This window comes from Grammomys surdaster, unplaced genomic scaffold, assembly GCF_004785775.1.
Source record: "Grammomys surdaster isolate TR1022 unplaced genomic scaffold, NIH_TR_1.0 126391, whole genome shotgun sequence".
Lineage (NCBI taxonomy): Eukaryota > Metazoa > Chordata > Mammalia > Rodentia > Muridae > Grammomys > Grammomys surdaster.
Genome location: NW_021621185.1, coordinates 4,784,362 through 4,801,624, shown reverse-complemented (window position 1 = coordinate 4,801,624; position 17,263 = coordinate 4,784,362). Strand labels below are relative to the sequence as shown.

Genomic DNA, 17,263 nt, shown 5'->3' with positions numbered 1-17,263 from the left:
AATGGCTCAGCCATAAATCCAACCTTCTGCCTAATTTATTATTGTTTTATGCTTACACATGAGCCTTATATAATTAATGGGTTTCAGAAAATCCACAGAAATTGTAGTTTTAAGCCAAGATTGAATACTCTTCTTTCTGAGTGTTAAGATTTACTATTAAAAAATTTTTTTGGTCTCTGCATTTTCCTCCTCTTTCCTTTTTGTCAATAAGCATAAACTTAGTTTGCTTCAAATTTTTGTATTTTTAATGAAAATATCTATGAGTTCTTCAAGATCTGCTAGTAAGTACTCTCTAAGACTTCTATGGAATCTTTGTTTCACTAATAAGAAAATTGGGGCAAAAAGATATCAAGCTATTTGACCCTACTAAATAATTTTTCATCAGATGTCAACTGATTAAGATTGTAACAGATAATATCCACATAATATAATATCCTTACAACATTATTAATTGGAAGTTGTCGTTTATGCCTATTTTACATGCCAACTTTAAGTGTGGCACCTAGAAGGTCATAGCGTAAGGAATATTTACCTGCTGATAGAAAGTTTTGGACCTTGCCAATTGAACTTGCAAGCTTTTTCTCAACTTATGCCTGCTATGTCATCCATGTTGTGTTTGGAGCCTGCTAGGGTTTATCATTGTGTTCCCACTGAATCATATGGAATGGTTAAAAAGCAAGCTGTAACTCATCTTTGATAGTAATTACCATACTGTAAGGAAATCAACCATTTCTTTAAAGCTTATTTATAGGATCCCTTTCCTTTACAAAGCAATATAAAAGATTTAGAAACCCAGGATATGTATGACTTCAGCAGATTTACAGCCTTCAGCAGCTTATGTGATGGGAATCAATCACAAATCCCAACACTGAGCAATTCCATACAGTCATTCCTATCACAGAAGGGGTGACACTTCTGGAAGGACAAATCCACAGTGCTCGTGCAGTGCAGGGAACTGGTGATGCACAGCAGGATTCCAGTGTTTCCCTTCAGATGGAGACTCTCTTTCCTTCAGCTGTTTCAAGGACTTGAACTCTGGGCTATACAGCCTTCACTTTTGAATAAGAAAAATGGCAGGAGTTGGTTGTGTTGACAAGAGTGAAGTCCTCCCACAACTGCCCCCTGAGGTATGGCCCTGAAGGATCTAAGATCATGAGTCAGGCTATCCTCCCCTAAGGGTACCTTCTGACCGGCACAGTGTGTGCTATAGTCACCTGTCATCAGCCTCTCTGTGGTCACCATGTTCTGCCCAGCGGTAGCAGTTACACTTGAAAAGATGCCCCATTTCCTTTGTCCTCTGTGTCTGTTTTTGACAACACGAAGTACACCATGCCTGCCAAACAGACTCTTCTTGCTTCTGCCACACACCAGTGGCTGTCTTCCGCTCTGACTTGCTAGACCAGTCAGCAGTTCTTTGCTTGCTTTTCTGATCATTCTTCCTGAATGTTCTCTAGCTGTTTAATCTTGAGCACTCTGCTCTTTAGTCTGTACCATGTTTCCAAAAGGAAAACAACAAACCCTCTTCATGCACCTCACATTCCATAAAGCTAGATCTCACCACATGGCTGTCCTCCACACGGAGGCCTTCACCATACCCACTCCCCTCCCCTCCAGTCTGGTACTTTAAATAAGTTACGTATTTTCACTTCAAACATGCAAGCAGTTTAGTTTGCTTTCATGGCCAACTGATATCCACCGGCACCAGGTCAGTTTCCTGACTCATCTTCAGAGTGACACTCTTCTTAGGTCACCTGCCACTGGCTAGTTGAGTTTACTCAGAATGATTAGGTAGGAACCAGCACACTAAATTTTAAGGGCTTGTTTTCAAAGTGGCAACTTGAAAGATAATAATGAAAACTCTGTTTAAAAGATTTAGCCTGAATTCATGATTACTGTAATCCCAGTACTTTGGAGGCTGAGATGGGAGGACATCTCAGTTTGAGGCCAGCCTGGGCGACATAGCAATGTCTAGGCTAGCCTAGACTTTTTAGTAAGACCCTGTCAGTCTTTGTTACTGTTACAATGCCGTGAAGTGACACCAGGACCAAGGCAGCTAATCCAAGAAAGCATTTAATTGCTGACTTGCTTATGGTTTCAGGGGCTCAATACATGATCACCATGGTGGAGCATGGTGACAAGGGGGAGCACGGTGAAAAACCACCACGCACGGTGCCAGAGCAGTAGCTAGGTGCTCATATTCTGATCTTCAGCTGTGAAGGAGGTGGGGGTGGAGTGAGGGTGGGGAGAGCCTGGGCCTGGTGTGTGTGTGGGGGGGCGGGGGGTTGAAATCTGAAGGGCCATTTGCAGTTACACACCTCCTCCAACAAGGCCACACCTCCTCCAACAAGGCCACACCTCCTCCAACAAGGCCACACCTCCTCCAACAAGGCCACACCTCCTCCAACAAGGCCACACCTCCTAATTCTTCCAAAACATTGTACCAACTAGGGAACCAGAAATTAAAATCTATGAGTCTTTGGGAGCCGTTCTCATTCAAACCACACTGTCTCAGGAAAAAAAAAATCCCCAAACTTATTTATAGGCATTCTGGAAAGAGTCAACAATGAAGAACAGTGATTAAGAGCACTGGTTGCTCTCTAGAAGACCTGGATTTAATCCCTACTTGGTGGATGACAACTGTCTGTAACTCCAGTCCCAAGGGGACTCTGGCTGCTGATGGTACACAGGTATATTTGCAGGCAAAATGCACTCTATACACAGAAGATAAATAACCTTTTTAATTGTTTAAAAGATATTTATAGGAACTATCCAGGGCTGGGAGGGGTGAGGATGGAGAAGGCAAGAGAAAATAGAAGGAACAGGAACGAGAACAAACAAAACAGGTGAAAATGTGGAATTGTCACAGAGAAACCCAGAAATTTGTATAATTAGTAAGTGTTGGTGCATCCCTTTAATCCCAGTGTTCAGGAACCAGAGACAGATAGATCTCTGAGTTCAAGGCCAGGCTGGTCTAAGTTCAAGAACTACACAGAGAAACACCGTCCCCCAAAAAAAAAAATCCACGATGATGATGGTGGTGGTGGTGGTGGGGATGATGATGGTGGTGATGATGATGGTAGTGATGATGATGATAGTGGTGGTGGTGGGGATGATGATGGTAGTGATGATGATGGTGGTGATGATGATGATGGTGGTGATGATGATGGTGGTGATGATGATGATGATGGTAGTGATGATGATGATGGTGATGATGATGGTGGTGGTGGTGGGGATGATGATGGTGCTGGGGATGATGATGACGGTGACGATGATAAGTGTTAACAAAAGTGCTTATACAGAAACGTGAATGGCCGCAGTACAATTTAGAATTTCATAGTGTTTCTAGTTTTGTCATTTATTAAAAACACATTCTCTTCTCATACAATCTATCTTGACTTCAGTTGTCTGTCCCTCTACTCCTCCGAGTCCCTCCCCACTCTCCTTCCCTCTGCTCCCACTCCTCTTCTGCCCCCTTTAATAAAGAATAGGCTTCTAGGAGATTTGAGGATTCTATACCCGACTACTGTATTTATATCATTTCTACCCTTCCTTCTCCTCGTTCCAGATCCTCCAACGTCCTCCCCAATCACACTTTATTATTCTTTGATTATTTTTACATATCTAGAAATAGATTCATTTATAAATACTAGCTGCTCGGTCCCTTTAGTGTTGCTCCTGAGTGTATGTATTTAGGGGTGGCCACTTGGCATAGGGTAATCTATCAAGGGGTTCATCCCCGGAGAAAGCAAAATATTCCTGTCCTTTTCTTCCCAAATTCCAGCCTCCTTCTGTCCCTGTGAGTTGCACGGTTACCCGCCCTTCCATCCTACCACCCAGGGATTTGCAGTTTGGAAACTTCCAATCCAGGACTCACTCCTGGGCTTGTGGCATCAGCTGTTTGTGTTCATGTGGCTTTAAGAAAACTTACTGTGTAGTTTTTCTCTCTTGTCTGGCTCCTAGGATTGACAGCTGTCTAGATCTTCCTAGTTCAGGCCTGCCATTCACCAGAGCCAGACATGCCTGAAACCAGCCCACTCCCTTAGATGAGAAGGCACTCCAGCAGAAGTTGACAGAACCCCAGTACATAGTAGGCAATGTTGTGAGAAGTGTCTGAGTAATAATTGCCCCGAAATGTCTAGGGGCGGGTACACTAACCATTCAGCAGTCCTCAGGAGGAACTCATATTTCCTTTCTCTGTTGGATATACAGATTAAACTGCAGATCTTATTTAAAGTATAAACTTAGAAGATCAACTTAAAAATTCAACTTAAGAGAAGGATTTAAAAATGAAGTAATTAAAAATGAGATTCCTACTTCTCTCATTAAAAACACACACATATACATGCACACACACTCACGCACACACATGCACGCACATACAAACACACACGTAAGCACACACACACACACAGAAACCTTGTATTTGTGTTTCCAGTTTTGTCATTGGCTCAAAATCTATCTTCCTTGCTACCAAGTGACTGGTGATTTAAAATGCAGCAGATCAGAACCCTAGAGCAGTTCCAAGCCAGAAAGAAGAGCTCACGATGGCTTCCTCTGTCTGCCAAGGGAGGAGCGGAAGCAGAAAACCTTTGGGGAAAGTAGCCACAGAAAGGGACAAGCCTAGCCCCAGCAGAAGAACCAGACAGGAAGCTTAGCTTAAAGCAGCAGCTCCCAAGAGAACCCAGCAGAGGATCCCAGGTCCACTCCCCAATCCTGACTTTGTGCTCCTTCTTCCAAGAAGACAGGGTCTGCGCATGCACATGAGGTGGAACACACTAACCTGGAGAAGAGTTTTACAAACCACTACTGAATTGGTCCAGCTATAGTTACAGAGGGCTCACAGGGTGAAACCTAACCCACAGCCTCTCTGTCTTTACCCCTTCCCATTCTTGCCTACTGATGGCAGTTTAGAACCATGGTCTCTGGTGTATTCGTTACTTCTTGAGTTCTGCCTTTGAGTTAGAGAAGATATGATAAACAAACAAAATGTAACTAGGAACACTGGCCATCTCCTCTTACCTTCTAAGAACTTGCAATTGAATAGATTTCTTTAAAATACCAAATATTCACGCTTAAGAGAGCTGAATTCCAATGATGCCACCTTTTCCTGCCCCATCCCTGAAGGCAGGAGAGTGGCAGGGCGCCAGAGGGAAGTGTGAAGTGTCCCTCAGCCAGGAGCCTTGATAGCTTGATGAAATTGAAGAAAGATCGAAGAAGAGGGTCCAACATAGCCAAGCCATGATCCACCTCCTGTTCTAGCCAGTGCTGTCTTGCTGTTTCTTGTTAAACTTTTGAACTGAAGCTGGGGACTGGCAGACATGATGCAGAGAACAGCTGAACTCCCTTTGCTTGCTTCACGCTGAACACTCTGGAGACCTGTCTCAGTGGTTAAACCTGTGTTTGCTCCCTACCACCCACAAGGCTTCTGAACCTCCTTTAACTCCAGTTCTAAGGGACCCAAGAGCCTCTGCGGGTTTCTGCATGCATTTGATGCAAAGGAATTCATGTAGGCAAATAAATAATAACAAATAAAAACAAATAATAATAAATAATAAATCTTTAAAATAGAGTTATGAGCATGCATGATCCTTTAGACTATGGATGACTCATTTGTGGCTCACAGAACACTGACTAATAAGTTTATCTTCCTGGATAAAAAGAAATACAGAATGGGCCTTAATTTTGTAGTCATTCCAACTGTAAGTAAAAAAAGCATTTTCATGACTACAGGAGGATCATGAAAATAAAACAGCAGCTCTCAGACACAATCAGCCTCCCTGTAAACCTGCCATCTGTAAGTGACAGGAAGTAGAGCTGGTGTGTAGGAACCTGATGCTTGGTAGGGGTCAAATATTGTTTTATTTGTGAGCAGTCTGAGAGCAGGAACCATGCATGATTCATCCTTGCATCTCAGGGCCAGGCAGTATAAACTGTGAACATGCAGCACTCTACAAACCGAGAACCTAAGTGCTCTGTTGAAATTGCTTCTCACAACACTGTAGCAGGGCCTTGCACAAAGCGTGCAGTACTTGGGAGGGGAACTTGGTTTTACTCTGAGGTCAGAAACCTCCACAGCTGAGTACTTTGGATAATGCAGGCCCCCTTCTATATTTGCACAGCTTGGCCCAGACCAACCAAGAGTCAATTTAAGCATTATCTGCATTTAAACATTCTTTCCTTTTTATTTTAACCATGTTCGTGTTTCCTGGGGCACATCTAAAAGTCTCAAACTATATGCCGCAGGCTCCTATGTATGCTTTTAAGAACAAAGACCATGCAGTTTTTGAGTGGAGCTATGTTCAGCAGGCAGAACATTTCCTGGCACACGAAAGGCTAGATATGAAAACAAGCAGGAACGAGGCTGCAGAGCTTTAACAGATGGTCCGAGGAGATGGGTTTTAGAGCATGGGGTTTGTTTCCTCATCCAGCTTTTAACCTGACACATCTCAACACTTGCCGTGACCCCGAAATAAATCAGGAACATTTGCACAACGTTTAAGGTTGACATTTTAATTTTTTTTCCTGTTTTGTCTATTGCTGTGGCCAATGGAATTAGGTCACAGTCATGTGAAAAGTTAGTTGTATGAGAAAAAATGTTGGATGAGCATGAGTGTTTTCAGGAAGACTTTGTTTCTATTAATGTGCACAGTATCATTAGTACTTGAAACCAATTCACTGGGCCTACATCATTTGGAATATGAATGTGCTCTCCAACAGAACAGGCAAATCAAAAGGAAAAAGCATTTCCCTAAATCAAAGGGAAATGCTTGCTCTTCTGTGATGACTACAGCAATGAGGGCCTTTGTTTTGGTTTGGTTTGGTATGTTTATCATGCACATAACTTTTTAAACATGCTATTAGTTATAGAGACCAGCGGAGAAGGTATCACCCCAGTAGAAAGAAAAGAATCCGGACTCTTCCAGTCCTCCAAAGACAGCCACAGATAGCGTAGCACCTTGTCCTCTCAGTTGCTGTATGTAAAAGCTGTTTCTGACTGCTGGCTGTGGTGATTCTTAAGAAGCATACCTATCGGTAGACAGTTCAGGCTGGTATAATTTCTATTGCTTCAGTACTATAGAGATGGTAGAAACCATGGGAACTCTGGATTTTACAAAATTCTAGCACTTGTTTATGTCTCTGTAAATGATTATGTTAATTCTATTTATTCTCTAATTAGCTGAGTGTCTTTATTTTTATCTTTGTGGATTCAGAATTTTAGCGACAGATTCTTATTTGCATTCAAGTTTTAAGCACCAAGAAATGAAAACAAAATGAAACTGTCAGAATCACGCGGCTTTGAACAGTGGTCCTACAGTATAGCATTGTGGGAAAAGGTGTAATGAGCAGGACGCAGACAGAAAGGCAGAGTCCCTGTTTGTGACGGAAGCAGAGTAATTATCAAGAGCTTGCGTATGTTGTGAGGAATTTGAAGGGCTGACAGCTTTTGAAGAATGCACAAGAGAGGTTTGTTGCTCGTGTGTGACATTTATGGAGAAGTGCTGCTAACTGTTAAGCAATCAGCTGAGTCCCTACGCAGTGAGTTTATCCCGTAAGATAAATGGGTGAGAAGTACACAAGGTGCCAGGTACCAATTGTGTAGCTCTTTCCAGACACACAAGGTGAGCAGAAAGCCCCATCAGATAACTAGACACGGAGATAAATGAATAAAAACAGTCACTTTTTAGACGACAAATTGTTTGCTTTCTATGTGTATACATCTAGATGTATACAGCTCATTAATAAATTTCTATAATTTGTTTTCATGTGTAGGAAGGCACAGAGTTACTTATATATTAAGAAACAAATGGCTAGCTAGAGTCCACACTTCCCAAGCAGCACTGACGAGCATTTAGTGCTTTGGAGTTGGCAGTGACCTCTTACCTGACTGCTAGCATACTCGGTCAGTCATTCCTGGATTTGGGTAAGCCCAGAGCCTCCTGAAGACGGTCAGATAGACTTGATGCTGTGCTCACACTTCAGCTGAGCTGGCCACATGGCCTTTGACATTCTTACTAATGGGTTTTTCCTTTTTATAGGGACTTTATGTTTTTGTGGTTTATTTCATTTTACACAACCAAACATGCTGCCCTATGAAGGCCAGCTATACAGTGGAAGCAAATGGTCACCCAGGACCCAGCACGGCCTTCTTCACACCGGGGAGCGGAGTACCACCAACTGGAGAGATCAACAAGTCTACCCAGAACCTCATCAATGCTATGGAGGAGGTGTGTTCCCCACCCCCACCTCTGTGTTCCCCACCCACACCTCCTGACCAGCCATTTATACTGAAAAATCAGAGAACAATGCATCCTTTCCTTGAAAAACCTTCAGAACTCCCAATTTGATGTGATAGATATATTAATATGCCTAAGAAATGTGCTTGTAAGATACTGCTCTTCCTCAAATCACACTCAAGGCTATCTTTAGTTGCCTGTCTCCCCGACACTTCTTTAATTCCAACAAAAAAGAAGAAGACAGCAGCAACTCTTTTCAATTTCAGCATCATCAAGCATTCTAAACCAAAGGCTCAGAGAGTGCCTTTGTGGTACTCCTGGAAAATGTAGGCAGGACTTCCTCCTTATCACCTGCCTCCCACTGCTGGCTATATTATTCTGTCCACACAAGTTTGACTTCCTGAGTCTAACTCACATGCCCTCCACCTCTGCCTTTTGGTGACATATTAGAAGGGCCACTGTTTGACTGAAAAGCACACCTGACTAGATCTGTTGAAGAAGAGGCAGTGATGGGCAGCCCTCATTCAGGTCAGAAATGTGCTTGGGAGCTGTTCCTGATGAAGGAAGCAAGCAGGAAAGAGTATTTGTGTTGCTTTTAAAAACCTATTGGCATGAAATTAAGAAGCACTGTCGGGAAGAGGAGATATTGATAGGATGATAGGTGACTAGATAAGTAGGTAATGATGTCGAACTCCGAGATGGATGCTGAATAGACATGTCATAGTTCGTCCATTTCCAACTTTCACGATGCCGTTGTTTCTAGCAGTTGAATAATACTCAATTGTGTAAATGTACCATATTTTCTCTATCTATTCTTCAGCCGAGGTACATCTAGGTTGTTTTCAGTTTCTGGCTATTACAAATAAAGCTGTTACGAACATAGTTAAGCAAGTGTCCTTGTGGTAGGGTGGAACATCTTTTGGATATATGCCCAAGAGTGGTATAGCTGGGTCTTGAGGTCCCAATTTTCTGAGAAATTGACAAGTTGATTTTCAAAGTGGTTGTACAAGTTTGCACTCCCATCAGCAATGGAGGAGTGTTGCCCTTGCTCCACATCCAGCATTAGCTATTGCTTAAGTTTTTGATTTTTGCCATTCTGGTGGATATAGAGACCAACCAGCTAAACATTAGGGAGAGATCAGGGAATCTGGTAGAAGAGGGGGAGGAAAAATTGAAGCAGCCAGAAAGACCAAGGACACCACAAGAAAATCTACAGAATCAACTAACCTAAGCACATAAGGGCTCGCTGAAACTGAACCACCAACCAGACAGCATACATGGGATAGACCCAGGTACCCTACACATATGTAACAGAAGTACAGCTTGTTCTTCATGTGGAACTCCTAACAGGAGCACAGGTTATCTCTGACTCTATTGCCTTTGGATCCCTTTCCCCTAACTGTGCTGCCTTGTCTAGCCTCAATATGAGAAGATGTGCCTAGTCCTGCTGCAACTTGACATACCGAGGCGGGCTGATATCCATGGGAGACCTCCCCTGCTCTCAGAAGAAAGGGAGAGAGGAAAGGGGAGGGATGAAGAGAGGGAGGGGCTGAGGGGATAGGAGATATGGGAAGCTATAAGCAGGATTTAAAGTTAATTAATTAATAGATAAATGAAAAAAGAAAAAAGTTGTAATAGGCAGACAGATAGAAATAGGTGATAATGATAGATAGATAGATAGATAGATAGATAGATAGATAGATAGATGATAGATAGATGATAGATAGATAGATAGATAGATAGATAGATAGATAGATAGATAATCTCTTCCCAGCAATACTTTTGGTCTTCTCTGCAATGTAGGAGGTACTTTCATTCTTATCAGCCTAGACTTTAAGCAAATGATTACATCACTGTATATAGTCTTTTGATTTGAATGAGAATTTTTTAATATAAAGAATTATCAACACATAATGGGTAAATGTAAAGTAGATAAGTGGTTGTCAGGACTATAGGTAGAAGAAATGAAAAGGTTTTGATTTAAAAGAATGTATTTTAGCCATAATATGGATAAATTAGGAAGGATATTTAAGATTTGTGATATGCCCGAGCCAGAGAGGTGACTTAGCAGTTAAAAGCACTTACTGCTCTAACAGATGACCAAGCTTCAGTTCCCAGCACCTAACATGGTGGCTCACAACCAGGTGACTTTATAACTTGAGGTTCTGGGATCCAGTGCTGTCTATGGCCTCTGTAAGGACCAGACATGCAGACATGGTGCACATACATGGAAACCGGCAAAACACTCATACACATAAAATAAAAGTAAAAATTCTTCATTTTTTGGAAAAGGAAAAAAGATACATCTTTATTTCTCTGAAATATATATTATTTATTTTATAAATATATTTATAAATATATTTGAAATATACTTTGAAAATTAACACTATGTTTATATGCCAGATGTTCTTAAATCTGAGTTATTTTATTGTAATGATGAACCAACAAGAATATTTTAAGATCCATTGTTCTTATTGAATGGTTACCAATTTAACACTTGTTTCCATCTGACCTGTTTGTTGAACTCTCTTTCAGTTATGTGTGATCTAAACTGTGATTTACCCAACCACACTGTAAATGTTCTGTGAACAAGTGTGCTCAGAAGCTGCAGTATTGCAGAACTCAGATAGGAAGTATTTCTGTCACTGAAGAAAGTTCTAGATGTTTGGATTCTTAGTAACGATGATCTTGAGGTTTCCCTTTCTCTAAGGTCCCTGGTTTACTTTTCTCAGTATGAGGTATCCCTGCAGTCTCTGGGCTTACCTCGCATCAGAAGGTAACAGCTGTGACTGTCTGTTCCTGGGCTGGAGGCAGGGCTTGAGTGTTCCTCTGGGGTGTTGCACAACTGCATAGCTTAAAGTCTGTCTGCATTCCTCAGAGACTCAACATTGGCCTGGAGCCAGCTGTCGAGGAGAGACTGTGGGAGACATCTAAAGGCCATAGGAGCAGGGAGGGCCTGGAGAGAAGAGCTGAGGGCTCAGTTCCACTAACCTAGTTTGCCATAACCGAGAAAGACAGGAATACATTTCATCATCTCATGACAGAACGCTTTTTGAGCATTTAATCAAAAAACAAGGCGAGATTTACATAAATTCCCTTGAATTCAGTATGTCCTTTGTGTACTGACTCTATTTAAAATATATTTTAGATTAGGAATTTAGAGTGTCTTCTGAATTTCCTTAACATATGTTTTACAGAAAAAAATTCAAATCATTTTATCTCCTTGTGCATGAAGTCATAGCAATCCCCATATGACTCTGAGAAACTGTTTTAAACAATCAATCTATACTAACTCTAGGAGAGGCATAATATCATGGAAAACAAATGTAACACACATGCTCATAAAAATAACTCAATGGGCCGTTTACAGTTTTTAATAAAATGTAGAAATACATTGCAAAATTGGCCTTCAAAATGAATATGTTCATTCATGTCATCAATTATTACTTCCTTCTATTCTTACCTCAACTCCAAAAGGTGCCATCTGACTGGGAGAGAGTGTCCTTCCAACAGACCAGCCAAGCAAGCCCTGATTTGAAGACAAGTCCCCAGAATGGTGCCTCGTTCCCTTCTTCTGGGGGATATGGCCAGGGGTCCCTGATAGCTGACGAAGAGTCTCAGGAGTTTGATGACCTGATATTTGCATTAAAAACTGGTATGTATGAGACCTACATTCGAGATTAGAAGTGGGCTGTCCTGTGGGGCTACTTTATGTCCCCTCCTATGCAGAAGCACTGTCACCCTTGCTACGCTCTCATTCCCATGACCCACTTCTGATCCTAGTCAAGCCAAGGATATCTTGTTCCTCACATCAAATATTACACACCCTAAAAATAACTTATCATTTGCTTTTAAGGAAGAAAATAACATACTCTAACTAAATGTAAATATCTATGTCCTAAAACCCAACTAGAACACCAAGATCTTAGGAAGTCAAATTCAGTATAAGGACACTCACTGAGTTTTGTTCTGATCTGTAAAAATTGACATCATTTATGGGGAATGTTTTTCAGATACTTTCAGAAGGAATAAACATTTTATGGGTCTACATATTCCAAAGTGTCAAAATAGCATACTGTATTTCATTGATGTGTGTGTGTGTATGTGTGTGTGTGTATTGTTCATGCATATGTGTGAGTGCATATGTTTTAGTTCCACTCAATCTGTAACTCCTCTGAGTAATTCACATACAGAGAGAATTAAGATCCTCAAGCCCCCAGCTCAGCAGCACATCACCTAGAAATGGAGAAAGTAAGAGATCTGACTGAAGGCCACATGCTCCAGGCAAAATACATGTCCACACTAATGGTGGTGTGATCTTTCCACCACTCTTCACAAATACCTGAGGAAGCAGCCTGCTTCCTCCAATCTGGCGCCACCTTGCATACTTCTAAGCTCCTAGTGCCCATTCAGTTTCTGAAAATACCAGTGAAGTACACCACTGACTAGGTTAGAGTGAGCCCTCATGATCTAATGGTCTTTTAGGATGACCTTTCAAAAGCCTGAGAGGAATGCTTTGCTGGTAGACTAGGCTTGCTCTCAGCTTGGTCAAACTGGCAGTCAAGATTGGCCATCACAGTATTATAGGTTACATGCTTCATTTGCCATGACTCTATTATAAATATTAAAAATATAATCATTAAATGATTTTAGAGTTTTTCAAATTGTGTAAGCAGGTTTTAAACATTTTCTTTCTCAGAAAAAATTTTGAACTGTTGGTACTGTAAACATGCCAACAAACTTTACAAACCAAGAAAATACATCCCCAAAGAGGAAGCTTTTTAAATACCTATTTTAAAATGTTTCAATAAAAATAGCTTGATCTTTCTATAAAGAAAATGCTTTTGTCCTCACAAAGTAAAATTCCTATATCTTGAGAATAGCTCTAAAATCCCAGGGATTATATCTTTTTTTGTATTTCATATCAGTATCTCATAATTAAAGAAATCATGAGACCACAAAGTAGACCACTGCTTCCCAGTGTCTCCCTGTGCTCACACCCAGAATGTCACATGGCCCTCAATCCCTTTTGAGAAGCAACAAATTCTACTGAAATGAAGAAGAACTCAACCTTATATACTCTACTTGTGTTGATTCTCATATGCCTGTGGGGAGAACCTTCGAATTATGAATGACTAAATAGATAAAAACATGAAATCTGCAGGAGAGCTAAGGAAAAAATAAAATAGAAAGAAGGAAGGAAGTTATAGTTTTGGGGTCAAGGGAAGAAGCTATCTCTGCTGAAGAATATGTAGGGTTTATTTAAATATGTAGGGAAGAAATGGAGGAAAGACTTTACACATTGAAATATCTAAACAAAACTTTTATTCTTAACTGTATAATGCTGGTTGGTGAAGAACAGTGTTAGAGTGGGGTAGAAACAGTGGACCACATAACCTGATACAGCCTGACTTGCACTTTGCTTACACTGTTAGTAATGCAGTGTAATTCTGGAAATTACTGTCAGTGTACATCCTCCTTGAACTTTTTGTAGTCGTTCCTCTAGGGGACAATCCCCTGCCTGGGTGCATTGAGAAAACTATAGATTGACAGTTCAAATGTCATTTTCACAGTTGCAGAGAGATATAAAAAGACGCACTTTACTGAATTTAACCTTGCATTTCTGGAATGCAACTTCCTTTAGGGAATAAAGAACCTCTGCTGCTGTTTCACATACTATTAACATGCTGTTTGGCAGTCATAAATTTTGGGGCATTTATAGTGGATCATGGGGGTTTTTGAGGCAAAATGATTTTTACAAAAGTATAAAATGTAAATTACAAGCAGTGTCAAGAAGGATGGCAAGAGATCAGAGTGGGCCTGGGTGAGAGGCTAAGACCTCACATGGAAAAGGTAAAGAAGAACACAAGAGGGCACTGGGGAGGAACCCAGGACAGATGGAGACTGGCTTCTTACCTGGGTAAGCAGTACAGAGCTTCCCTAGTGAAGAGATTTCCTTTGCTGAAGGAAGCCAGTGCATTCCTCATGAATATTCATGAGGTTTGGATCACAAGCAAAGGACCAAGGTAGAAGATAACATTTGAACTACATCAGGGCAGGGATCTTGTTGGTAGCTCTGGGGATTATTAAATTTGAATTAAGAGAGTAGAAAAACAGAGAAGAAAGGAAGAGAGAAGTTAGAGGAAGGGAGAAAAGAGAAAGGAAGGGAGACAGAAATATATAACAGATAATGCTTACAAGTCAAAAGGGAAGAGGGTCCCACAGAGAGATTTGAGCAAATACAAGAGACAACTAATGACAGAAAAGAGTTTTAAGGAGAATGGAATAACTAGCTACGTAAAACACTGGGTAGAGTTGAGACTGAACGGAGGTCTGGGCACATTAGTTCCCAGCTCTGTATACAGTATCATTAGATCGTTATGCTCAAACACTAAAGTACGATGAATTCTTGGGCATAATTAAATAAGATCTGTGAACTATATATATATAGCAGCTACTGAGTGTATTTGGTTCAGGAATGCATGGAATGACTTGCTTAGAGCTTTAGCTTAGCATGCCATAGAGTTCCCTAAACTCACTGGGAAAAAATACTTTAAGAGATCAAAATGGCAATTTCTAACACTGGTTATCTGTATTATTAGAAAAGACACTATAATAACCAGACTTCAGCCTCTGTACACATTCCATCATAGGATATGGTCAAATAAAGGAGCCACCCACATGGTCTCTATCTACAATAGAAGTCATCATTGACCTGTAGTTTGGACTTGGCCTACCAAAGTGTTTTGCTTGACTCACATAGTATTTTAACATGTTTGAACAAATATTAAAACTGTAGAGATACCATACATAAGTCGAGGAAAAAAAGTCTAACAACATGGATTTTAAAATAATCAAGATGTTAGAATACAAAGAAATGTATTATTTTACATATATGCCTTTATATGTTGTTCTTATCTGCATCTCCACTTCTTCCCTCTTGCTAAACTCCTTCCCTCCCAATCCCCCCTCTCATCTGCCTTCACAGCATGTATATTCCATTTCCCTGTGTTTTCTCTCCTTTCTGTAGACTTCTTCCTTCTCTTTCATCCTATCTTCTTTATGTGAACAATTATATCCTTTTAAAAAAATTCCATTGTCCCATTCTCATACACATACTAGCATTACTTACTGGACTCAGTGGGTTGAAAAAGAGAACTTGGAGGGAGACTGGTAGGAGTTGGGAGGAAGGGACCACAGGGATGTTCACACTGTAGTTTTCTACCACCTGATTGTTGACTACACCATAACTATCACAGGATACAGAAGTTTGGATGATTTAAATTGGTGCCAAGTTGTATATTTATTTTGTAGACAGTGCTGAACCCTTTAAGACCAAGTTTGATAACTCACGACCAAGAACGAACCATTTAGATTTTCCAGTACATGAGTCAGGATCACAAGATTGAATGGTATCTTTATTCTGTGGCTGTCCTATAGTGTGATGTGGCCCCTCAAGACAAGTCAGATCTTCACCCAATGCCTGCATCTATAAAACAGAGTAACCATCACCCTCTTCTTTACTATACACAGTAATTTACTGAGAAGATGGGGTGCATAAAATTCATGTAAATTGTTGCTTCTAGTTTTCTGTAGTTTCCCATTCTCTCTACCAAAAACCTGTTGCTACCTTAGTTACTGAGTTTTTCCTGCATTCTTGGCTTAAAGTATTAGGACTAAAGTACTTTTCAGGAAATCATAAGGCAGATTACATCTTAGAATGCTTGTGATAGCTGATTTTGATTGATTAAGAAATGTCTAGACTAGTCAAGCACACCGCAGGATGTGACTAGGATGATGTTTCCAGAGGTGGTTCCATCATAAGGTCTGCCTGATTCCTCGGCCAATAGTACCACTAAGAGATAGTAAAGGCAGGAGGTAGAGCCTATAGGTCAGGAAATGGGGCATGTCCTGGGGCTGCATCTAACCCTGCCTCTTGATCTTCATAGACTACTGTCTGTTGTAATGAAGAACTCCTCCACCACAGAGAGGTTTTACTAAAGAACATGAGGCCAAGTGATAGATTGAAATCCCTGAAACCATGAACCAAACTAATTGTGCATCTTGAGTTTTCTCTATTTCTCAATGCAATTTCTTATGCATTTGGTGACATAAAGATAGAGTAAACTAACATTCAATGAATGGCAAAGAGATGGTTTCTACCCCCATCGTTCTGTGTCATATTTATGTGTAACACATGCCCTTTCCACCCACCAGTGAGGAATTAGAGTCTACGTGTTGTACCTTCAAACTGGAAAGAAGTTGAAAGGAGGTGTGGGTCACTTAGATATGGTTAACTCTGTAGGTGACTAGATCTAGAGCCTCATTCTTCTACCTCTTAGGACCTTGAATGCTGAACCAGTTGTCAGTACAGAGAATACCTTCTTGAGTACCTTATCCTGGTGGATATCAAATTCCTCATAGTATTTACAGCAGGCAGAGATGAAATCATTGAGCGTTGGTACTTGTTGCATCATTCTGCCTGCTTTTCTTTGATGCTAATTGTAGGGTTCTTTCCATTTCTCTTTAGTTGATCGCATGCTGAGAAGTTCTCTAATTCATTTCTTTCTTGCCCAAATTAACCTGGTCCAGTCATCTTCTCTTTATACATTGGCACTATCTGATGAGTTCATTGGGATTCTTTTTAAATGGATCCCCCAGCTCTCTGTCATATAAACAAAGAAGTCGGGGGTGGGGGGGGGAACCTTTGTTCTCTGAAAGCCAGGAGGTAAATCTCAGTGTTGACTTCTGGAGTCTCTGACCTTGTTCTTCCCTTTTTTTGTTTGTTTTGTTTGTTTGTTTGTTCTTGTTTTTTGTTTTGTTTGGTATGGTTTGGTTTGGTTTCTATGCAGAAATATATGCCCCAAGTTGCCTTATCTTGTTTTTTGGTTTGTTAAGAGAAAGAGAAGTAAAATTTTGTTGTTGAATGATAAATATTTCAATATTATTACATTGCTAAACCTTATAACTGTATTGTCTATGGAAATAGTCTAGTCTTTAGTTTAAGAAAAGATTTTACAGGTTTTAGT

The 17,263-nt window shown here is 40.7% G+C and overlaps 1 protein-coding gene across 1 annotated transcript in view; it reads left to right on the top strand.

The window, feature by feature from the left end:
- The window catches only part of Adgrv1 (adhesion G protein-coupled receptor V1), a 543,344-nt gene that overhangs the window by 522,454 nt on the left and 3,627 nt on the right, over positions 1–17,263 (top strand). Inside the window, exons 88-89 of the mRNA XM_028760109.1 lie at positions 8,037–8,225; positions 11,712–11,889. Coding sequence (XP_028615942.1) covers positions 8,037–8,225; positions 11,712–11,889 — 367 coding nt within the window. The remainder of the gene's footprint in view (positions 1–8,036; positions 8,226–11,711; positions 11,890–17,263) is intronic.